At 43.4% G+C, this 24,908-nt stretch overlaps 1 protein-coding gene across 5 annotated transcripts in view; it reads left to right on the top strand.

The window, feature by feature from the left end:
- The window catches only part of fbxw7 (F-box and WD repeat domain containing 7), a 97,901-nt gene that overhangs the window by 58,124 nt on the left and 14,869 nt on the right, over positions 1-24,908 (top strand). For 4 of the 5 annotated variants that reach the window (XM_062387748.1, XM_062387746.1, XM_062387749.1 and 1 more), the window contains 3 exons: positions 17,447-17,529; positions 19,169-19,310; positions 23,674-23,808. In XM_062387748.1, the coding sequence (XP_062243732.1) occupies positions 17,447-17,529; positions 19,169-19,310; positions 23,674-23,808 (360 nt within the window). Of the gene's footprint in view, positions 1-12,847; positions 13,272-17,446; positions 17,530-19,168; positions 19,311-23,673; positions 23,809-24,908 lie in introns of those variants that run through there. The other variant, XM_062387751.1, reaches the window with a different exon arrangement.

Genomic DNA, 24,908 nt, shown 5'->3' with positions numbered 1-24,908 from the left:
CGCTCTTTGCTTGGGAACAATGCATTTGTTCTAAGCACCTTTACCCCTGCATAATAATGAGGTGACATCGTGCATCAGAGACAGATGGCATCGGCCAGAAAGGGAAACTCCCCTGTCTTGGCAGTTTCTTTTTAAATATGCTGGTTTCCATCCTGCTGGGGCTGTGGCCTGATGAGCCATGGCATTGTTCGGATTGAGGTGAGTGACAAATTGCAATAATACACATGGTGAGAACTTGACAGTACATACCCGGCCCTGATTTATGGCCAGTGTCACATTCTGAGATAAAATTGGCCCCATTTTCCCTGAAAATTGAGGGCTTCATTAGCAACCTCTGCAGAATTCATTAGTGAATGGCAAACCCTGCATCCGTTGCCAGAATTGGTCGACTCTAATAGCAAACAAGAGCCTTATCCCCGGATGAGGCCAGAGGCAGCACACTGCAGCCTGGAGGCCAGCGAGCATGAATCCTGTTGCCAGGCAACGGTTTACAGATGGAGGGAGGGAGGGAGAGGAGGAGGATGGTTGTTGCGGGGTCCTCGCTGCTGCCCACACCCCCGCCTGTCCTCCGTCATCATCACGTCAGGAGTGGATCTGCAACTTGCCTGGCCTTGAATTATTGATTGATTTCCCCAAAGCATTATCATTCTCCTGTGCCGGCCCTACCTGAGATGTCTGACTTGTCACTGATTGCCTCTCTGCTGAGACTTCCGTGGCGCTGAAGTAAAATTAATTCCTTTCGATTGTAGCCATAAAAACTGACTCTCAATTCTGCTCATTCTTTTTCTCTGTAAGGATTCCTGAGAGTAGATAATGTTCAGAGATGCCTGTACATGATGTTGTCTCTCGCAATTACAACATGTATTAAATTTCTACGAGACAGAAAAACCAGAAGAGTTATTCACTCATCACTTTAACAGTTTAAGAGTTCTTTCCTCTTCCTCTTTTGGAATTGCTCTGCAGCCGTGTGTGTGTGTGTGTGTGTGTGTGTGTGTGTGTGTGTGTGTGTGTGTGTGTGTGTGTGTGTGTGTGTGTGTGTGTGTGTGTGTGTGTGTGTGTGTGTGTGTGTGTGTGTGTGTGTGTGTGTGTGTGTGTGTGTGTGTGTGTGTGTGTGTGTGTGTGTGTGTGTGTGTGTGTGTGTGTGTGTGTGTGTGTGTGTGTGTGTGTGTGTGTGTGTGTGGGGGCGGTTGTTGGTTCGGGGTGCCCGTCTGTGATGGAGCCTCATTTGTTTCCTGAATGTCTAATCGGCCAAGTTCATGCCTTTGGCTTCCCACTGAGAAGGGGGTCCTTGTTCAGTGTCTGCCTGGCAATCCCAGTCCCTGCTGCTGTCCCCGGCCCCTTGTGCACATTACCATACAGCTGTCCCACAGGATGTAGTGAGACAGACACCCAGGAGCTTCAGAGGGAAGCTGGGCACACCCTCTCTCTTCCCGCAGATTCAACTCACAGGCAGCAGCCGCAGCAGATGGGCTGTGTAGATTAAACCACTCGGCACATGGCAGCTATTGTGGGCTGCCTATTGTGAAATTTAAAGGTCATATATAGGTTCAAGGCTGAAATGGTGTGGCCAGCTCCGCCTACCATGCATGAACCGTGTCGCTGAAGGTTTTGGCTAATGATCGCGTTCCTGGTGTGTCAGGAATATTGATCAATAGGCTACATGCTATGAGGGAAGCAGGCGTCACAGTACATGTGATGCGCAGAAACACTGGGTGAAAGGATTTGCATTGTTTTGGTTAAAGTTGTTTTTTAACTGCAGATTATTTTATGATTTAATTGTGGTAATGCCCAGATTTAGAGAAAAATAGAAACATATTTAGAGGCAGTTTGGATCTTTTGGTCTCAGAAGATATTGAATATATCCGTCCCTAAAGCCAAAATAGTTTGTTTATCAGTAAAACATCGATCTGGAATTCCAACATGTGGTGTTAATGTCATGAATCATTGCAGGGGAAATAGAAAGTGACTGAAATCGATGACACCCTTTGAGTTAAAAACTCAGCTGGATTGTAGCTGAGGGTCCGTGAACAGTTAGTTTAATTCAAATAATATATCACTTTATCAATCTTAAATTTAACCAAATATTCATCTCAGCTACTATTATTTTGAATAAGTGAAAGTCGAGTTAAAGTACAGGGTGACATTTGCATAACCTTCTTTGATAGCTGGTTCAGTTTGGTTCACGCTACATTTCCTCTCCACGAGCAGAATTAACCCCAGAGTTGTGTTCCCCTGTTTGGAAATACAGGCCAAAATCCCCCAGAAAAAGATGGCATGGTTTTCTCAGCAGAAACACGGAGGCCTTCCATGCTGTTGTGAGAGTATGGTGAGAGTGCGTGTGCTGAGGGAAGTCTATTTCTGGCGAGGTCGTTCCAACCTCATCTCCATTTTCCAGACTTGTGCTCATTTCATTGACTTGCCTGTTGGCTGCGTAACATCCTTGTTCGGAAAAAGGGAAGGAAAAGTAGACGACAGCACGACATGTCAACTGGCTCTGCATAAAAAAGAAGTGACAACCAATCACATGGAGTTGTAGACAAAACCTAAGAAACCCAATAACTCGTCTGGGTAAAGATTTTCTTTCCTGTACAAGGAAATCCTTCTGATCATCACTAAAACGTTGACATTTCTGTCATTCTCATAACGTATGAGACATTGAACAATTACAACAAACTTTGTACAACAAACTTTAAAGGCCCCTATCCTCAACTGAACCTTTAAGTGTTCACGCTTATCGCATGGCCCCCAGGAGAACGAGCGCCATTAGAACAGTCATGTTTACTCTCCTCTCGCCATCTGCCGCTCCGATGCCTGCAGTGGCTCTACAGATGCCGCTCCGCTCGCCCTCAGGCGCCGTGTCGTCAAGGTAGTCCGCTCTTCAAGATATAACTGACAAGCTTCACAGAACGGGGGGGAGTCATTTGACAGCGTGAAATAACAAATAGCGCATCCTGCCGCGAGGCGAAAATTTGAATGTTGAAGCGTGTTATCGCTTGACCTGCGTGTTAAGTGGATGGGTGTTTTCAAGTTAATACAACACCCTTGACCCTTAAAGTGTAGAGAATGACAGGATTGACAAGGATGGTTGTGTCCGGCGTTCTGTCGTCTACTTTGAAAAACATAACAAGGTCCATTCATCCCTTTCAGAGCAGGGAGATAAATTAGCTCAACAGCAGTGGTGTTTTAAAAGAAAAATATCATATATTGTGTTAACGAAATGCAGAGACCCTTCAATGCGTAACTTTATAGTTTTTTTTTGTTTGTTTGAAGACAAAGGACGGAGCCTTTTCAAAGGTTTGTTGAAAGAAACATGCAGATCTGACAGAATGTCTCACTGAACTGGAGACAGAGTTACCTGTTTGAAGAGAGTGTGAACAAAGACGTTTATAGAGGAGTCCGGCTACTCAACAGACGGCATAGCAACAGCCCGGAGTAAAACGCTTTAAGGGTTAATTATTCATAATGTTTATAGGTGCTTTAATATCATCTCTGATGTCGAACAATTATGGGTCTAATGTTTTCAACTACTAAAGATATTAATATTCACTCAAAGTTGACTAAGGCAATATTTCTAAATCACACTGCCACTGCTGGTAACACGTACAAAGTACACGCGTGTTCAAACCAGCAAAACAGTTTAACAGATTATTTAATTAATGCTGTGAATTAGTTAGTGTAGTTGAAAGTCACTTAGTCACTCTCTGGTGTATCATCATCCGCCTGTCCCCCGGGCTTGTTCTGTGCTGTAGGACTCTAGATCTATGACAGTGCATTGTGTTTCCCTCTTGCAGGGCTCTCTGGGAATTGCTGTATCCATTATGCATGGCATAAAACACTACACATGAGCAAACAAATCAACAAACACCGGCACCTAGAGTTTTTTTTCTAAATGACCCGATGCACACCTCTCCTCGTATCCGTTCTCTGCAAGATGGGAAGTGGGAGAGTGGTGTTGTCTGTGTAGTTAGTGTGTAGGAGGCCTCTAGGAGGATGTGTCAGAAACTGTGTGAGTCGGAGGCAGGGAGGAGGAGAAGACTGCAGCAAAAGCTGAATCGAATCAGTGAGACATAACCAATGTTTCCAGTGTATAATCCACCACCAGCAACTTTGGAATGCTTTCTAAAACGCCGCTGAACGTTGGCATCAAACTGTTTATTCTAACGAAACAATGCCAGTTTAGCTTCAATGCAAATTCGTGTAGCAGATGGGTGAACAACACCAGGCTAAAGTTCTTTTGCTGACTTTTTTTTTATTTGACCACAAATGCCACCCGCTTTCTTCTTCGCAACAAAATATATTTTCCAGACATTCAGGATTTACTTTCAGCAGCAGCTGGTTTCTCCTTCCTCTGTCCTCCGTCTGTCTCCATGTTGCCCAGCATGAGATGCAACTCCTCAGGGGCCCCTCGCTGCCTACCCTCACAGCCAGACACATTTCCACCTCAGGATTCAATGGGCATATGGCAACCACCTACAACATCGGCCTCACCAATTATTCCTGCACAACTAATCAGTACCTTTGTCGGATTTAACCAGTTCCGTGCCTCTCTCCTGATTCTACGTGGGTTGTCTGTTGTCCCTGTGTGTGTGGTGCTTGTATGGTTGAACCTCATATGCAGAAGAGTACAGGAATATGCAAATCTATTCCACCGCTCATTAAATACATGCAGTCTGTTTCTTCTGTCTACAGCCACTGCAGTAGAATCAAGTGTCTCTGTGTCTGTGTGTAAGGTGGGGTTGCAGCGGGTGAAACAAACATGCTTTCAAGCTCCCCAAGGTTCACTGCTCCTCTGCCCTTCCTGAAATGAAACATTTACGACCCCTGACCTTTTGTCACTCCCTGTAGCCTTTTAAATCCTGGGAGACGCGTCTCTATCAGCATCACTATCATCCCTCCAACTATTTCCTCCACAGAAGTATGCCTGACAATACTGTCCTGTGTCTTTCCTCTGAACAACACATTCCACTCTTTTCTCCCTTTTATACATAAAAACACTCCTCCTTTCATTAACTCGTTTGCCTCGGCCCAGAATAGCTACTTGATCCTCAGCCATACCAGTAAGGCAAGTTTCACTGCGTATGAATAGTATTCAATGGCAAAGAACACTGTCTGAATCATCTTACTTATGATCATCCTCTGGTGCATTCTTTCTCCACGAGTAATATTCATTTTCCCCTCAGGCTGTTTTGTTAAGTAAGAGTCCCGTGTCCTTTGTGTTCAGTACACACCACTTTAAGCTGCCTTTATTTGTTAATATGTAGAGATGTATAAGAAAACAAATGTCCATTTCATAGTTTTATTTCACCATTGGCTGAATTTGATAAAAACGTCACGCTAACACTAGGGTCGCTGTAAATAGAGCACAATGTTCAGGCACTATACCGATTTTATAACTTGTCCATCTGCCCCAGATTTTAATTTTTTTTATATATATAGACGAAAACACCTTTTTGATTCATTTGTGTGTCTGTGGTAGTCCCCACTCTGATCACAAAGAAAAGAGATGTTAATCCCATTTGTGTGGGAGCTCTATCTCCTTCTATACTACATATATTCCTGTAATATGAGGAGGAAAGATTTGATTTCTCTGGAACCTGACCTGGATATTTGTTACAGTAATTTAACAAACTTGATCATTTAAGTATTTTTTAATAAAACTCGAGTATTTAGTATTTGAACCAAGTGAAGTTATCATTGAACGTGCCAGTTAATTTACCTTTTTCATTATTCTGACTTTTCTTTTCTGCCCAGTTAATTTACCGGTTCGTTTCCCCCCCCACAATCGATTTACTTTCATTCATACACACTTCATATATGTTCAGGGTGGTTGCTTCATCCTTTAAATATTCAACATGCACTTAAATACATTTTAAATATGTAGCCTTGTAAATGTTATTCTCCATCACAGTATCCGGTTCTTTGCTTTAGTTAACATGTACTTGTACATGTACTTGCATAAGGTCTGGTCATGTCCACTCCACAGTCTGCATGCGATTTAAATTGCTGTTACGTTGCATCACTCATCTTCCACTACACACGTCCAAAGCAAAGATTTATATACTTTGATGTGCTGCCTTTTTGATCTCCTTCAGAATATATCCATTATGTGAGTCTTGCTTTGTGCCATCAGACATGGACGTCGATAGCAGTCAAGTAAAGCACTAAAAAGGTTGTGCTATCACCCACTCTGTTGGTGGTCCAGCCGAGATAATACCGACAAACAGACACTTTAGACAAGAGCCTTGGCTTTCAAAGCATGTCCAAGCAGACACATCTAAACAAGATCAAATGTGCCCTTCACTTTCTGGAAATTGGATTGTGTATCATCATGGAAGTCACGATTTCACGCTTATCCAATGTTAGTTTCTTCGGTCGCTGTCCATTTGTGCCATTTCTCCACTCAACCCGACCATAAAAAAATAAGACTGACGATATAAGAGCCTGGTTTTCAACTTTCATCTTAAGACATGCTCACCCGCCTTCATCCCAGATCGCCTTATCAGTCAGGCTCACCTGTCAGACGGATCTACCTTAGTTTAATCTTCAGAAAAGGAAAGTACAACATTGAAGTACCTCATCCTTGACACAAAATGGCCTTCTTAGCCTTCTCTGGACATTTTTAAGTGGCACAATATCATATTCACCATATTTATCATATGGATGGAGGCTGAAGGGAGTGTCTTTAGTTTTGCATCTATTTGGTCATTAAGTGACACACTGACATTTTGGCCTGATGATGCAACTTGATGAAAACACAAAACCCCAAATCCCAATTCAAACTCAAAAGGAACAATTCTTCCTTAGGGGACGTTACTGCCTGTACCAAATAACATGGGAATCAATCCAATAGTTGTCATGATATCACATGTAAAATCATAGATGTGTATCAGTGGAATATCCGGGTCGCAGGATTCATCTTCTTGACTCCATGTATGTTTGTCATTCCGATGGTATGCACTTCAGTACAATCTATTCCCTGTTGAGATATTTGAGTCTGAACTAAAGCAGTGGATCAACCAACAGACGCTGTTATCCCTGGTATATCCTGAGGTTAATGCCCTTGTGAAGGGTGAATGATCAATGTATTTGCTTGCATCATTCCTTATAGTGGCCTGTGTTAAATGGCAGACTGTGATCCCTGATCCACTTAGATTAAGGTTAAATCTCAGTTCAGAGGCCACTCACGCATATTTTCCCTTTGAAAGCCTGTATTTTGAACAGCAAACATGCAGATGACCTCTTTGTTGAAGAGATGAAGGATAGTGCGTGTATAGATGATGTTCCAGATTAGATCACAGACAGGCTGAAATACCAAAGGCAGCGCGATGCACAAGTTTTCTCTCGTGAGCTCGGGTCAAGACATGCGACCGAGATGGCGTTGGAATGTCCCCCGATGTCACCCACTACCGTCTCAAGCATATTTAGGGATCGAAAGATGACAGGAAACACCCAGCAGGCACAGTTTGGCTCCCCCCGCTTCATCTGGGATGCAGACTGGTAATTCTGGATGATTAAAGAGGTTTATTCGTTTCTGTGTAAATGTTCATGCTAGCCCCAGCCAAGTTTCGCCTGGCTCATCACGCACACATTTCCATAACTCTGCTTTCATTTCTGAATGAGATATGACAGCTCAGGCAGCATCCAAATGCAAAAGCGGATAGGTCTGTCATGGGAAAAGGGATTAGAAATGGAGGGAAATGTTAATACCTCCATGGTCCTGTACCATTTATCATTAGAAGGTATAGTGTGTGGCTTCCGTCTGAGGTACTTATCATATTCATATATTGGGTTTTCTGCAAGAAATATAACTTTAAACTCAATATTTAAAGTTTCATTACTACTTTCAAATAGGGCCAAATGCTGCTGTAAAATTTGGAGTCAGTCCTGACTAAATGTTGCCTTTCGCAAATTTCAGAATGTCAAATCTAGCCTGAGGTCTTTGCCAGAGACACTTAACTTATTTCATGTAATATTTACTTTATATTTAAGTCACGTTCCCATTACATTTTTTCATTGAAAGAATCTTAGTCCTTTTTCTGTATTAAGGATCTAAGTTTGGAGGGGATAGAGCTTGAGATTTGGGTCTTGATTTCAGACATTCCCTTTCAATGAGGTGGGTGATACAGTATAGTAGTCACTCACCGAATCTTAACTATAGGTAAAATGGATGGAGATATCAGGGGGGCTATGACTCTCGGAGAGGGTCACATATTTATCTATTGCCGGCTCAGTTCCCAGTATCCTACGACTGAGCTGCCTAAAGCTTTGGACTCTATGCTAATGGCCTTTTGAGTATGATGCTTATGATTGAACAACATAACGATTCCAAGCATCATTCCAGGCTTTAAAAATGCAGCGACACACATTCATTCATTGATTATCTGCACTTCATTACGTCCACAGCTACAAAGTCAACACCTTGAGAACAATTTGTAATGCAGCATCCATCTTTATCCATTACCTTTAAGCAGTCAGATGTTGAACGGCCTTTTGTAAACCATTAGCTGTTGTCCCTTATCAAGACAAAGGGAGTATAATGAAGCTGCAATACACAATGTTGTTTTAATGGATCTTGGCCACGGCGATTAGACAAGGCCATCTCCGCTTCAGAAGATGTTGGGTCAGGATTGGACATCTTCCAGGGGACATGCAGAGTGTTTCCCTCCATTGGTGATGTGTCTGGGCTGGACCAGGGATGTTTGTAATGATCACTGCAGCGTTGTTCTTGACAAAAAACCATTCCATATCTTCAATTTGAATGGCCAGTTTATCTTGATATTGTGGTTTTGCTTTTGCAGGATTACAGGGCACAGCTTTACACTTTAAACACATGGCTTATTTTCTACTCCCACCCACATTCAGCGTAAAGGAAGGGTCGGAGGCTGTAGTAGAAGTTGACTTGATGGATATTTGCATCACCCTTTCATTGCAAAAATTCGTTTGATCTTTTGTAAAAAAAAAAAAATCTTCATCCTCATTTTGCCACTTTTTTATGTAAAAATGCAGCATTTGCTTGAAACTGAATAACTGCCAATAATTTCAAGTGCTGACCCCTGTTCTCCATTTATTTTCCATGAACCCTATTGATGTCAAGAGATACCACTGGCATCCCTCTTTAATGCCTTTTTTGACAGGACCTCTTCAAACTTGAATGATTCAGTCGCGTGGGTGGCTGTAGGATATGTTAATTCAACTCCATGCAGATGTTGCCGCTATTATCCTCCGCCGAATGCCATGATCCATGGTTTCCTTATTCATCAAACCTCCCCCCACACGCATCGCATCTGTCCAGCCCGGAATGGGGCTCACACTTCACCATTTCAGAAAAATCTATTAAGAGGGGACCCCCTAGTCCTCGTTTTTTTCCCCTCGGGGAGGACAATCGCACAATGACACAGCCCCGTTTAGTGATGCATCACTGCCCAGGAAGTATTTACCTCCTTCAAGTTCAGCTCCTCACATTAAACATTTGCTCAAGAAAGCCCTTTTTCTCACGTCGAGAAGCCGCCCCCCCCCCCCCCCCCCTCTGGGATTTGCTGATTTAGAATAGCTGACCAGTCACATTCCTCTAATCTCACTAGATTGGAAGTATAACAGAAAACTAATCCCGAGATATAATCAATTTAACACTGAAACTACTGAGACTCACTTTTTATTGTTATTTTCTCTTTAATCCTCAAAGCCGGTTTACATATTGAAATCAACAGATCAAAACCCAAAGATATCAAACTACTTTAATGAAAGAATAATAACAAAAGAACATCTTTACATTAGAGAAGCCAAAGCTTAATCACACCTGCTTCAAATGACGAGTAAATTACTATCAAAATAGCAGCAGATGTATTTGTGTAATATTTTATTAATCATTTGGTTTTTAAATCAGGTTAGAATATAAAACGGTTGCATCCAAAATGTCAACTGCTTTTCTCTGGTTCATAGCATTTTAAAGTATCAAATTAGTTAGTTTTTATGATGAGACCAAAAATAAAGACTGCATTTAATTTGCCGCTAAATCAATTACTTTTTTGAACATTTTATAAATGTTAAAATATTTGTATTAATAAAATAAAAAACTATTTGAATCTGTTCATTAACTTTCTCCAGTATTTGCTGAGACCTTGGCAATGACTGTCTGTTACTTCTGCAGTCAAATGAGACACGATTTTCATTTCCCCACAAGCTGGTTACCGCACTGCGATGTGATGCAAGTGATCGCACACATCGTTCACCGTTAAGATATGGAAGACTTAAATTGAAAACTGATTTTGCTCTGAGAGATATCCGTTAGCTGTGCAGCTTTACATCTGGCCAGCAGGATCTCGGCTTTGATAAGCAGGAGGTCAGTAACGGAGGGAGGGGGGGAGGCCTGTTAATGCTTTACCAACGGGCAGAAGGAGAGCGACAAAGGAGGCCACGGCCCATTCAAAGGCCACAGTGCAACTCCTCTCGCATGCCGAGCATTCCAATGAGCTGTGTAAAGGTTGGGCCGGCCGGGAGCAACCAGAGGGCCTTTCTCATGAGGGCCACCTTAAACACACACAGACAAAAAAAACTTGAAACGGCCTGTCTGTAGCACTCTGGTATCCGCTTACTTCACTTCAGTGCTTTGCTAGTTTGGTGAGAAGTGTGACTAAAATGCACGGATTAGCCACCTGCCGTATAACGTCTCAGATAATCATGATATTTATCTTTTACCATTCATGATTAGTGATTCCATTATTGTTTTTATTTGGTCCAAATTACCATGCAGAAGGTCATGTCACGCTGGGTTCTTTGTCTGGTTCTCCTCCATCTCAAGTCTCGAATTGTCGGATAGTTTAACCGGACCCTCTCGTGCCAAATGTTTGCCCTATAAACCTTCCTTTCTCTGCGAGGTCACTCGTGATTACAGGTGTCAGCCGGGAGCGGCTGAACTTTATGCTCTGTCACCTGCGAATAGGTCCCTTCCCACGATCTCTCATTGTGTTCCCAGTTCCGTGATCAAATGCCGGTGTCTTGTGAGGTCAACGGTAGCAAATGCCCAAGACCCTATGAAACTAATGGCTTAGTCCAGCTGGATATCTGAAACATTTCTGTGGGAGAAAATAATGTTGTTCTATGCCCGAAAGCTAGCAAACCCATGACGTTTAATTTAAGACTCACACAAATGACAGTGTTAATAAATGGCAACTGGTCCATTTAATGGAGCAATGGGCTTCAGGTTGCTCTCTGCCGCACATTGGCATAATACAGTTGACCAGAGGCACTGGATTATAAACCCTTGTTCTCAATTTGTCCGAATTAATCAAACAAAAAGCTTCCGGTGTGTTTGTCTTGTATTGCTACACAAAGGAGCAGCGAAGCCATTGCTTGGTTTGTTTACCTGATGACTATTTGTCTCCTGGAAAAAGGCAGCGCGAGTTGTGACAGTTTACTTTCACCTGCGCTAAATGTTTATTTATTTTTAAACCGAAGCTGTAGTAGCTGTTGTGCGGCTGTGCCTGTGGTGTTGTAAACTGGGCAGGAGCAATCAGCCACTACCGTCGATACTGAAAATGCAAATATTGTCCTGTTCTGTGTGTGTGCACGTGTGTGTGTGTGTGTATGTGCAAATAAGCAGGTGCAGCAGACGTGATCCATTCACACTGTCGCCTGATAGGTTGTAATGGCTGAGTACTTTGTGCTATGTGATCTGCCTGCTGCATGTTGACAGTCTTTAATGCAGCACAGTGCATTACGGTCGGTATGTGTGTGCTGTGGTGACGGATGTATTCAGATTATTTACTCACTGAGTAAAAGTATTAACGATTAATGCTCCCAGCTGAAATATGGCCGACCCCTGAAGTGCCCCTGGCCTGTCAATAATCAAGTCACTTACGAACAATAATAACAAATATTTGTTGGGATGTTTTTTATTTTCTAAGCTTCATTAAAGTACACAGTGTGCCTTGGATACGGAACCATTTTCAAAATATAGTCAGTCATGTGTGGCTTTGCTCAAAGCTATAAAGCTAACAGTAAACAAGGAATGACTCCTTGATTTCCCACATGAATCTATGGTGGTAATGAGGGTGCATGTACACAGAGGTCACTCTCACCTGCATCATATTCAGTGACATGCGGATGAGCTGTGCTGTGAGAGAAAGAACTGGATTGATGACACAACTTAAGCTGAAACTAAGTTCTGACTGCGTGGATGTGAAAAAGTTTATGGAGACGATAGCGCAAGCAAGCATGCAAATATTAAAAACTGTGATGGGGACAAATTTGATTATGCCAGTCTAGATGATTCATGAGAAACAAGGAATGCCTGACATGTGCACCTTACTGAATCTGGAATTGTGTGTAGATGTTGGGGATATAATTTGGCCCTCATGGCCCCCGATTTAGAAAAGTCCTAGCTCCGCCACTGCTCCGTTGCCAGTAAAAGTACTGCATTCCTTATCTTTCACTCAAAGCAGGTAGACAGCATGTACTTAGACATAATGCATAGTAAACAGAAGAGCTGGTGTAGCCCCTTGGTGCGGTGCATGGACGAGAGGGACATGGGCGGACCCCTCCCCGGCCTCTGTCCCCCCCGCGCCCCGCACATCACGACCCTGCCGTTGCTCTCCTCTCGGAGGATGCTCGCCCGCGCTGCGCACCGTGTTGAATGTCGGACTGCACCATTCACTCCTGCCCGCCTCCACCGGGGGAGGCTGTAATCCGATCCCGGTCGGAGGAGCCGTCGTGCAGCCTGTGAGGAGGAAGAAAAGGAGGAGGGCACTGCTCCGCGCTCTGACGCGCTCCCCCGGCACTCCTCCCCCTTCCCTGCCGAGTGTCACCCTCCCTCTCTCTCCCTCGTCTGCTCACTCCCTGCTCGGCGAGGCTGGTCGGCGGCGCACGCTCCAACCTCCGGGAATCGTCGCATCGCATTGTTCACCCAGCGACCGTCCTCCAGTCTGCGTGTCACGACGGAGCTCGTTCTTTCCTCCACCACCTCGCTCTCCTCTTTCTCATTTCTCTCCCCCTCCGTCCTCCGATGGCTTTACCGGGGGAGCCAGCTGGCCGCGCACCGGTCCGCTGAGCATGTCCACACCAGAGGCGGATTTACCTGAGAGTCCTGTGCCCTCGCACTGTCATCGCGTCCTCCTCCTCCTCCTCCTGCTCCCCTCCTCCTCATCCTCTTCCTCCTCTTCCTCATCCGCCGCGCACACGGAGCCGCACTTCACCCGCTGTCACTGAAGAGGAGGCGAACACACCGGATTACAAGGATGGGGTTCTACGGCACTTTAAAGATGATTTTCTACAAAGTGAGTAGCATCGTGTCACCTTTCCCCAACGCGCGTGCTCGGCTGTTCGACGCCGGACTCGCTTCTGTCGCCCTCGTTATCTGTGACGCGCCTCTCTAGCGGCAGATTGTGCGGCCACTGCGGAGGATGAGCCGCGGCGGCCGCGCACAGCAGAGCCCCAGGGACGCTGCGCGAGAGGTGCCTGGGCCTCTGTGTTGTGTTGGCTTAGCTCTGCGTAAAATGTTGTCATACCGCGACGCGTTGTTGGCATCCCCTTCCCTCCCCTGCAACTTCAGTCACGTAAAGAAAACACCGTGATTCAGGGGGAATCTGTGTATTTGCATAAGGGTTGTGGCACATTGCGTGTAAATATGTGCGTAATTTCTGCGTTGTGTCCACTACCGAATTACGAGTTTGGGGATGACATGATCCCCAAAAATATTTTGCCCTAGCGTTGGCTCGATGTTCTCTGCACCTGGACGTCAACTGTGGTCCTCCCTGTTCGCGCACAACCTAGTAACTACAACATGCTGCATGAGGCGTACTAGGTGCAGATGGCTGGTATCAACTCTGCCTCTGTTTTGAATACACGCAAGGGGAAATGTGCGTGAATAAGGGGGGGAGGAATGGTCAGTTCCCCCTGCAGTCCTCCCCTGTTTGCGGGCTTGTTCTGGTTCCTACATTATGCAGCAGTGGTTACCTTGCACTGACCGAAGTGGCTGCGTGAGATGCATGCATGTGATCAGTCCGCCGCCTTGCCTGTTGCAGTAGCCCATTTCCTGACATTGTGCACTCCCCTCAGGCTCCAAGTGCAGATAATAGGTCACTGTGTCAGACTGCGTGAGGTGGAATATCCTTAAGGATGCAGGTTTTTTTTTTTTTTTATGCTGAATGGCAGCCATAAAGTGATAGCTGCTCGGTCGGGGGGGGAATGCAGAGTACAAACGGGAGACATTTAAAGGGAATCCATTACGCAAAGGGTGTGTAACGGAGGAAAAATGTTAATCACTCGGAATCTGACTCTGAAAATCCCTCGCGGTCAGAGATGCTGTGGTGGTGCTTTTAAATCCATTATTCCTGATCATTTAATGAAAATGTCATCTTTAACGAATGAGCAGTTCATAGTTTTGAATGTTTGCATTGTGTTGTATTCTCCGTGTTTTTCTGATTCACTCGTTCTGAGATGTCAGAATCGGGAACTCAGCCCCTAGAGCAAATATGCTGTGTGTCCCTCTTGCCTGCACCAACCGAAACTGACTTATTAGGCACAAGACATACACAGTGATCGCGGTTTCGGTTATCGCCGCTCCTACTGCCTGACTGCTCTGTCTCTCTCCAAAATGGCCAGTTATCAGATGCAAGTGTCTCTGCGTCTCTCGCGGTGCTGATTGACATGATGGAACTCTTTCATGTCGGCTGGAAACCCTGTTAGGAAAACGAGGGAGAGACGTTTCAAGTGACTGATGCTGCAGGATGTAGCCTCCGTTGAAATGAATCAACACATTATGCAAGAGCGATTGCTGTCTTTAAAATATCATTAACTCTCTGCGTATCCATCTGTCGTGCTTTTTGACCAGATAGGGGGAAGAGGGGGGGGGAGGAGGAGGAGGGAGGACTGATTAGTAGTGATTTACAAACACTGCGCTCTCTGGTTACCTTTTCCCAGACTGAAACACAAAAAGAGGCTGGTTACATGCATTGTTTTCTTTTTTCCTCCTCTTCTTCTTCATGCCAGTGTTTAGTTTGAGGTTTTTCTTTTTACATGTGCACACAGAGGCGCACACAGACACACACACACACACACACGCTCAAAGCCACTGAGCACTCCCCCTTTTTCCCTTTCAGGCTCTCACACTCTGAGACACACACACAAAACACACCCAACGCATGCATACACACACCCAGGCTCTCCCTGGCTACTGAACTGCCATTGCAGTGAGATCACTGCTCAAAGAACAAGGCAGTTGGGTTTGAGCGCCAGATCGTAACAAGAGGGAATATCTTATAAACCCCCCCTGTGTTCAGTAGCAATCAAACAAGCTCCGTGAGCCAGATACATTCAATATAGACAAGCGGAGCACAAGCTACATACCTGTGGTGCTTTTGAAAACACGTTTACATGGTTGTTGCCACTCGGATTAACTCGGCCGTCCCTTTTCTATACATTTCCACCTTGAATTACAGGAGCCTTTTTTTTCCGCGGCCCCTCCCTCGGGCCACACATGAGCTGACATGTGAGGAGAGCATCATTGGTCAGATCCGTCTAGTGTCCAAAGGGCGACAAACCTGCTGAACATGTTTGAGTGCGTTAGTCATGTACACATTCCTCTGTAAAGTCAGGAAGGTCTTATCAGTTGCTTTGGTGCATTGCCACCTAATGCACGGATACAGTTGCTGCTAATCTAATTACCCATGAGCACAACAGAGGTTCTAAACTTAACATTATTTTCCGCGTTCTTAGTTCCTTCGATGCATTGCGTGCTGCTCTCGACACTCCAGCTTGCCCCAGAGACTTAAAACACAGGGAGAGCAAACACACACTTACCAAATTATAGTGATGAACAAAAATGCAGCTTGAGGAGAGATGATAATCATCCCACTGTGAATTCATACAGTGTGGAGTCGAAGGCCCGAGGCTTTTCCTGCAACTGTGCAATCGCATAAACACATCGCGAGAGCATTGTTTGCCTTGGAGACAAAAATAAAGTTGCATTTTAAATGTGGTTTCTTGCAGCATAGCAGGGGAACAGATGGGGTTTCTGTCACAGACTCGGTACAGGTTGCATCCTGCTGCACAGGCTGAAGTATAATTGGAGACAAACTGTCGCCAAATATTTTCATCCTTAAAGAAAGTACAAATTGTGGTGCCACAAGTAAAACAAAAATATTGTGGAATAAAAAAACCACATGCTGCAGTTCATGGATAAATCACCCTTGTACACAATGCAATGCTTTCATGGTGAAAATAGACCCTTGTAGCTGTGGCTATTTTATTTTTACAATATTGCGGGTTTGTGCTGAAACCCGGAGACATCCTTTTTTTTTATTTAAAAGATGTTTTTGGCACTTTGTTCAATCTGAGTCTTTATTTGAGGCAGAAACAACAGAACAGCGATCAAGTGATTGACCTAAACATGACACATATTTAATTAATCACAGAACAAGGCCGGCCTGTCACATTGTATATCTTATTTTGGCGAGTCACTTAAAAATCGGCGCTCGGTTCCTCTGTTTGCTTGTTTATTCATGAGGGACTCGGCGATGCGATGGTGATCACTTGCATGTGTGGTGAGAAGCGGAGCCAGAGAGAGTGGCAGGCATGGGATGAAGTAAATTGGCTTGCCCAGTCGTTTTACACAGACTCTTTTGTTTGTGCTGTAGGGTAGGTGGTAGAACAGGGACTGGGTGGTGTGTGTCTGTTTGTGTGTGTGTGTACATGCAGGTGATGGAGAATGACGAAGAGCAGGGTTGCTCTGTTTTTGTTCTTTCTCCTATCAGTATGCAAAGAATGTCAGTGCCAAAGAAGCGCATTTTACCCTCCCTGAAGAAGGTGTGGACATGAACACACTGTTCCCGTGGAGTTTTGTGTGCGTCTGTGTGGTTTCCTCTGGATGTTCCAGGGTGTCGTTTGTTGCCCAAGGGTCACTGTTCACCAGTAATGTGCCTTCCAACACGGGAAATAATCAAAGTGAAGCCGAGCAGTGTAAAACAAGCACCTGCTTTGTCTCCTGCCGCCTCATCTCAGGTTGAGCAGCTTCATCTATTGATGGCTCCAGCACCTCTCTGTTGTGTTACGGGCCATGTTAATAAACCGAATCCTATCGCCTGTCCATTAAAGATTAATTTTCCATTTGCATAAAGCTGTTGCAAGACTCTAGTGTCTGTGTTTTATTATGCTGAATTTCAGACACAATGTTAACAAAGTCTGTAACCACAGTTTTTAAATATCCAATGAGCCGTGTCTGTTCTTAATATTTTCCTTTTTTCAAGAGCTGGCCTCTCTCTTAAAGTAAAGTGACTTGGAAAGTTATTGGAGGGGAAGAAAAAAATTATACACAGACCATTTCAGAAGTACCCTCGTGTTTATGTATCGCTTAGAAGGATGCAATGTGATAATTTTTTGTGTTTCAACGCGGTCTCCTCCTGTGCTTTTTGTGCTGCTTTCTAATGTCTTTCTTCTATATTTTCTCTTTTAGATGAAAAGGAAGTTGGACCATGGCCCCGAGGTCCGATCTTTCCCTTCAGGAAAAAAGCCCTGCAAAGGCACGGAGTATCCAAGGTAAAGAAAACCTGCATTTCACAAATAAGACAACATCCTTCTTTTGTTTCCCCTCCTAGAATGAAAATAATTAAATGTTATCTCCTTATTTACATGCGATATACATACAAAATGAGCCTAGCAGGAAAATTAATGATAAGAATATATCACAAGGTACGAACAAAGGGGCCTTTTGTTTTGAAACTGAGGGATGCTTCCATCTCGCTGTATCTCCAGCACGCAGCCCCGCAGTCCCACATGTTTCTCTAACCCTGAATATTTAATGCACGTGTTCACATGTAGCCACATTAAAATTCAGACTGAACACAGCCACTTAACTGTAAATGCCATGTAACTGGCTCCGGCTCAGCTTCCTCTCCCATTAAAAATGAATCAGTAATGAAATAGACCCCCAGATTCCCATTTTGCTGTCAGCAAGCGCAATCTAAAGTATAGCGGGAGCCCACTGCCCGGTCTCTCCTGCTGCCCCTTGCATTACAATGGCGAACGGCTGCCCTTTTGAAGATGCACGCTGCTTTTCACATCTCGGTTCTGAGGGGGGGGGGTTCACTCTGTAGTTCACTCTGTAGTTCACTCTTTTCAAGCCACTGTATCAGAATTATACATTCAGCTGCCAGTTAAGTACCTATACTTGGCTAAAAGTACAATTCTCCAATATACCCTTGCTTATTGTATAGCCTGACTATTTTATCAGTTGGTTGATTAATATCATAATATTATATATGAGCTTTTCACAGACATATCCATATCAGCATTTATGTAGAAGAATGATTTATGTTTGCTTTTTACATTAAAAAATATACTTTTCTTAATTTTAGTTATATTTTTGGGGGGTTAAGTTTTCCGTATACAGATGGCTAGTTATGTTATTTAACCTGCCCTAAAATGAGAAGAATAAAACAGTTGAAACACCTGCCAGTATTAAACAGTAGTCTGGCAAATAATAAATAGTTAAGTCTTTTAGATTAGCCCCAGGTGAATAATGATGATGATAATAATAATAATACACTTTGAAACTAAGAAATGTGTGAATAGGAAAATAAAATACCTTTATCGTTCTGAAGCCACACTGTTTTGGTGCTTGGTTTGTATTTTATTGGCATTTATTAATGAAGAGTTCTTTTGAGTATTGCTTTATAACTATCCTAGTTGCTGCTTGAAGACAGTAAATGACGACGTTGCTTTGTAAATTCAAGCTACTTTAACAACACAACTGATTATTTGCTCATATCTCATGCATAATAAAGAATGGGGGGTTAATTAAAGGAAATTGCCATAAACGGAAAAGAAAACACGTTTTATGTGGTTCCAACGACAGAGAACAGCTGCTTTCCACTTGTGTGTGTTTTGTTATTGCTGAAATCAAACAAGTGAACGGGCAAAAGCGCTTTTAAAGAACATCTTTAAATATTTAACTTAACAATGTAAGCCATCCATTATACCCACAGGCCATCTTTAGTGTAGGCGCTGTTGTCAAAATAATTCATAGTGGAAATATCTACAAAAGTCATAATGTTTTTTTAATAGAGCTCATTAGTGGCAACTCCTTAATGTCCGTTGTTCATCTTCAATGTATGTACTATCTCTGCTCTTGTTTGTAATACTTCCACTAAGTTTTCTTTTTCCCTGTGAAATTCAGCCCGATGGGAATTGTTCCATGTCCAGCCACACCCACCACATTTGGCCAGATCAGAACCGCCAACAGTCAGGGGCAACAAAGACGGCGTATCACCTCAATCCAGCCACCTACGGGTCTCCAAGAATGGCTCCGAACATTTCAGGTGAGGCTAGTTCCCCTCTTCTCCTTCTTCCCTCCCAGGTGAATCTGAACCCTCGAGCAAAAGCTCATCAAAAAGCAGATGATGTGCCCAATCATTGTTCACTTAGTCGCCGAGATAATTGCCGCCGTGTTGTTCTGGCCCATCACATTACCACAGGCACTGTTGCGTGGAATTGGAATTAGCCGTACCTGTTCAGAGTAAAAGGAGTTATAAGATCACATGTGTCTACTGTAGACTTATAGTCGGTGTTTAAAGTTGAACAGATGTTGTCGTACTGCACGAGAAGCCTATTATTACCGTGTCATTTGTTTTTACTGCATTATCCAAGGACAGAGATGCAGACTTCAGTTTCTTTATGTAGTCAGCTTCTGTCCATCATCGGGAAAATTGGAAAAGACGCTTGTTAACTTGATCTTATTTTCAACCAATTCGGGGAATTATTGTTTGTGTCTTTAGAGGCTGTGGACACACTGAGACATGCAGAAAGCATTTAGACCCTTTTACTTTTTCCACATTTTATAGTTTTGAAGCTACATGCTAAAGTAAAAAATACTAAACTATTTACTCATTATTCTATCGCCAAAGCCAAACAAAAAGCTAAAACAAAAGCGTAGGGGTTTCGCCCGAAATAGACGGGAGAAACTCGCAGATGTACCATTTTCTCTTTCTGATATTGGAGGAGTTATGTGTAGACTCATGAGGGGGAAATTAATTTGAACTATTTTAGCATCATTCCAGCAAAAATGGGAATGAAGTGAATGCAAATGCACTGTGAGTTAATACTGTAATCAATCTCTACATTGTAGTTAAATTCTTCCTATATTGTTATTCTCTTCACAGATGCAACATAATAGAAGAATATCTTTCACATTAGGAGTCAGGTCTAATGATTCCAGACCTCATTTAAAAATATTAGCCTCAATGGAGTCTCTCTGATTACCTGTATAATTGGAACAGGTTTTCCACACACATTGCACAATATCAAGGTTTTAGAGCGATATGCAGCCCCTCCCCCCTCCCCCACACACACATTGACAACAGACCAGTGTGTCAGTCGGACCAGACATCACGAGCACTGGGAGAACTCCTGCCACATCATTAGGTCAGACGTGGGTTTTGTTTGACACAGCCCGGCTCCGACCTGCCGCTCAGACAACCAGCAGTTTAAACTCCATTTACATTCCCTACATTCCCCGGTCCAGTCCTTGCCTGTAGCTGCTATTAAATATGAAATAAACAAGTACAAAACAGTGTTTTTATGCAGGGACAAAAACCTTCAGATTTCGGGTATTTTTCGACATTCAACTTAGAAAAAAAAAAAAAAAAAACACAAGGACACGCACGGTCATGGCAAAGTCACATTTTTACATTAAGGGATTAGTCTGTGAAGAAGATGGGGAGATAGATTGAAAGCATTCCTAGTGTGTCCATTAAATATGAATCTACAGCCAGCAGCCAAATGTCTTTTCTCATAAACAAAAACAAACAGAATCTGCCTGACAGCCACTGTAAAGGTCACTGATTATCCTGTTACATCTCGTTTGTTTAATCTCTTCCAAAACCTGTTTTTTAGAGAACAAAGACAAGTTGTGATTTTATGGAGATTAATGTTTGAGGGCTATTTCTAGATAATATCTAAAAAAGACATGTTTCCCAAAATGCTGGTCTATAACTTGTTTAGAACAAACGTACAGAAACATCTAACTTGACTTTACATGGCTTGAATACATTTAAATGGCTTGAATACATTTAAATAAAACATTAAAGCAGAGCTCGTCACCATGACTGACACAACAGATGAATTAATTGCCCCCTCAGCGTCTTTGGAGCTCAAACTTCAGTAAACCTCAAATTTGCAGTCTTTTTGAGTGCCTGATCTTTATTGAACTTAGTAGGACTTTCTCTGCAGATACTTCATTGTTTCCCTGAATGTCTGAACCATTTTATCCGTAGCCAATTATCGTGATGATATTTTGATCCAAAGTGTAATCTGAAGCCTGGAGCCATTCAGAAATTCCTGCCTGCTCAAATCTCAGCTCTGTGATCACAGATGTTGACTTGTGAAAGAAGCTATGGGACATTTAAGGAAGTGGGTCTGACATGTGGACAGGAAATATGTGTTTAACCAAAACAACACACTGCGATTAACCTCTCAGGTTCGTCCTGGAAAGTCCTCGAAAACATCGGGCTCCTCAGAAGTAGGATTTGAAGTGAATATTCAGGAACATTCTGCTGCCGGATTTACAGCCTCATAAGGATTAATGAACAGTCTTGAACTATAAATGAACTCGCTTGTTAAAAAATGTTTTGCGTGTTTGCTTGGAAAACAAACAGAACGGCATTAAATGCTAAAGCAGGTGAAACGCATAATCCCCTCTCAGTTTTGGGGACTGTGAAACTGTGGTGTTGGAACAAAAGGTCTCAGAATCTATGGGAGCAAATGGTGTAACTCCTAAGTAACTAATACGTGGTCCTCCCTGTGTTTCGGGGGGGGGAGGTTTCTAAACCCCCTGATTACCTCCGCAACCAACACCTCCGCCTCGAGCTTTTAGCTGCCAAATGACAGGTGGTATGCTTGTGCCTGGCTCTCCATCCTGCCTCGTAGCCTGTAATCATTGTTGGATTTCAGAGCTCCACCGAGGGGAAAAACTGCCGTGGCTGTTGTGTGCATCACACAATGCGGCGCAATTCAGCAGCCGGCATTTAAAAAACTGAATGATCAAGCAGGAGAACCAAAAGCCCACCGAGCTCTAATAACGCTGCTGATGATCTGGTTCCTGATGTAGAAATGTTCCACTAACGTGTTGGCTGCGAGCACCGGGGAGGCGCCTCGAGCTGCTCCCTGCTGCCGCGCAGGGCACGTAGGGAACATTAACAAGTTACAGACACGTTACACAAAGCCACTTCTTTCCATGAAGCTCTAATCGGGGTGTTGCATAAGCTCACCGGAGCATTTAGGTGGATGGTGAGAAATTGGGACAATCAGCCTGTAACACCCCCCAGCGCTGTTTTTCAGTTAACACTGGACGGTTACAGCTGTGATGGGTGTGGCCGTCCAGATGTCACCTTGCAGATAGGTATGTGCTGACAGTGCTCAAATCGGGCATTAGCACCTGTGATGGCCAACTTGCAAAGTTTATTTTAAGAACCTCTGGAGAAGAAACAAGTGCAAGCTACACTGAAGTAAAAAGAGAAAATGATTTATTTTTATTTTCATTTGTTCTTGCCTGTAAAATTCAAAGCTGTACATTCTATAGCTGCTCGTTGTTGTCAATGCTGAGCTAGAAATGTAAGTGATATGATAAATAACCCTGTATTTAGCTGTGACAGAGGTCTGAAGCAATCTTACAAACCTCTGCAGCTCAGTGTTTTTAACAGGCTGCACTTTTTCTTCACTGACACCAGCACATCCCTTCCACAATTGTTTGGGATGCTAAAAATACCGGTGCACATTCTAAATGGGTCTGTTTGCTTGGCCTGTGGTGATGATGGTTGCAGCTTTCTTTGTAAAACTGTAAAAGTAACCTGCAGTAATTGAGCTGTGGCACGTAACAATGCACTTCCTTTAAATATACCCGTGGAAAATAAGCGTATTGGATGAAGGGTTATGGAGAAAAGCTCTCCACATACAGATAGGGACTTGTAGAATGGAAGGTTGTCAAACTAGATGAAACCTTCTGGTTTACAGAGCTCCACCATTCAGACAGTAGTAACATCTGTAGGTTATTGCAGGCAAACACCTCCTCAGACATGTCACTACACGTCTTGTTGTCACAGCCATAGAGATTCCATGTATGGAATACAAAAAAAAACGTTGGGCTGCAACAAGTTTCCGATGGTAGAGAAGTTTGTTCAGGGCAAAGACAAAAGTAAGGAAATAAAAAAAAAAATGGCTGTTGTAAGTCCCTCTGTACAGACGTCATAACTGCTCTGAATGAATCAATGTAAACAGAGCGATTTGCACAGGGCTCGTCTTTTATTCAGTAGCTCATTTTCACAATGAGTCACAAGGTGTATGAAAGTATATATAAAAGGATTTTCTGTGGGGATCATAAAGAACAGTATGGCTTTGTGTGCATGTAGAGATATCGGCGAGTGATTCGATACTTTACTGTTCCCGAGGGAAATTAAGGAAAAGAGCCTCAGTCTTCATGTTAGTGGCACGCCAGCTCGACAATTAATAGAGTAAAAAAGAGGCTGCACCTCAACATCTGGAGGGTCGGGAATTCCAAATAATCACACTAAATGTTACTATTGCTTATATTCACTTCCAGTTTTTAATAAAATATAGTTTTGTCGTTGGAATCGAGTTTGAACGCAGCGAATGTTAAATGTTTAAACCTTCCTCTGTCTTGTGTTCCAGAGCTGGACTGGCCCGGAGAAGCTGCTGGCGCTGGATGAGTTGATTGACAGCTGTGAGCCCACACAAGTCAAGCATATGATGCAGGTGATCGAGCCGCAGTTTCAGCGAGACTTTATCTCCCTGCTTCCCAAAGAGGTGAGTTCCTGCATCATCCCCCCCCCAGCTTCCTCTCTACCTCTTATCCTCCTTCTGCCTCTTCCTTCTGACCCGAACTCCCACGGGAATCCTTTGTGGTAGACCTTATTTCTGAATGGGAGGGATGCGGCTTCCCCTCCAGCTCTAATCCCATCGCTGTCTTCCCTCCCATTATCTAACTGCACCCATAGTGGGTAATCTTGTATTTTTGCTCTGCAACAATAACGATCTGAAGTGCCACAGCGACGATAAGATCACATGAGGGATTCTTACAGAACAGCCTCAATCCACGGTATCTTGCGGAGTTGATCAAATACTTCACACCTTGTCTCTGTGTGGCAGATGTTGGGATGAAGCAGGGGTTGGTCACATAGTGAGCGAGGAAATAGGATGCAAGATCTCATGGTGTCAGCGCCACAGGCTCCAAAGCCAAATGCAAACAGCATCATATGTGTTTACACCAGGACATTAATGCTCTTCTTGTTCCTCTTTAGTGTGTCTTTTGTATTTATTCTTGTCCCCTTTGAATCATTTTCACAATTCAGTCGCTTGTGCTGGAAATACATCAGGCGGCGCCGCCAAATTTAACAGGACAATCCCTGTGTCACACTATTCATGCAGCTGGAAGTGAAAGTCTGCAGAAGGCTGCACATTACAAGCAATCACTTGACTAGAGGTCCATTCTTGGAATTGCTAAAATATCCTTTTTAAGTGATAGATGGGGGGGTAGAGTTGAGTTTTGGCCAAGCCATTTGAGATCAACCTGAAATTAATACTTGAACACAAGCTCAGGAGTTTTATCTAAACTCGGATTAGAGTGAAGCCTCAACAATTAGTGTATTGAGTAAACGATCAACAGGAAGTTAATCTGCAAATACGTTTTCAAATAAAATCCAACCTACTTCCCTCCTGTCAGCATCACAGTCCTCTAATGAACATCTGGTCAAATAATACCCAATATCATGCTATTATTTTATAGACTAATAAATCAAGAAAATGTTGCCCTTGAATTTGTCAAACAGCGTGTTTCAGGTCAGTGTCACCTCAGATTAGTTTCTCAATAGGCTTCCCCTCAATCTGTAAAATGAACCTATCATTCT

This window comes from Platichthys flesus, chromosome 5 (assembly GCF_949316205.1).
Source record: "Platichthys flesus chromosome 5, fPlaFle2.1, whole genome shotgun sequence".
Taxonomy (NCBI): domain Eukaryota; kingdom Metazoa; phylum Chordata; class Actinopteri; order Pleuronectiformes; family Pleuronectidae; genus Platichthys; species Platichthys flesus.
This window is presented reverse-complemented; position numbering and strand designations above follow the sequence as displayed.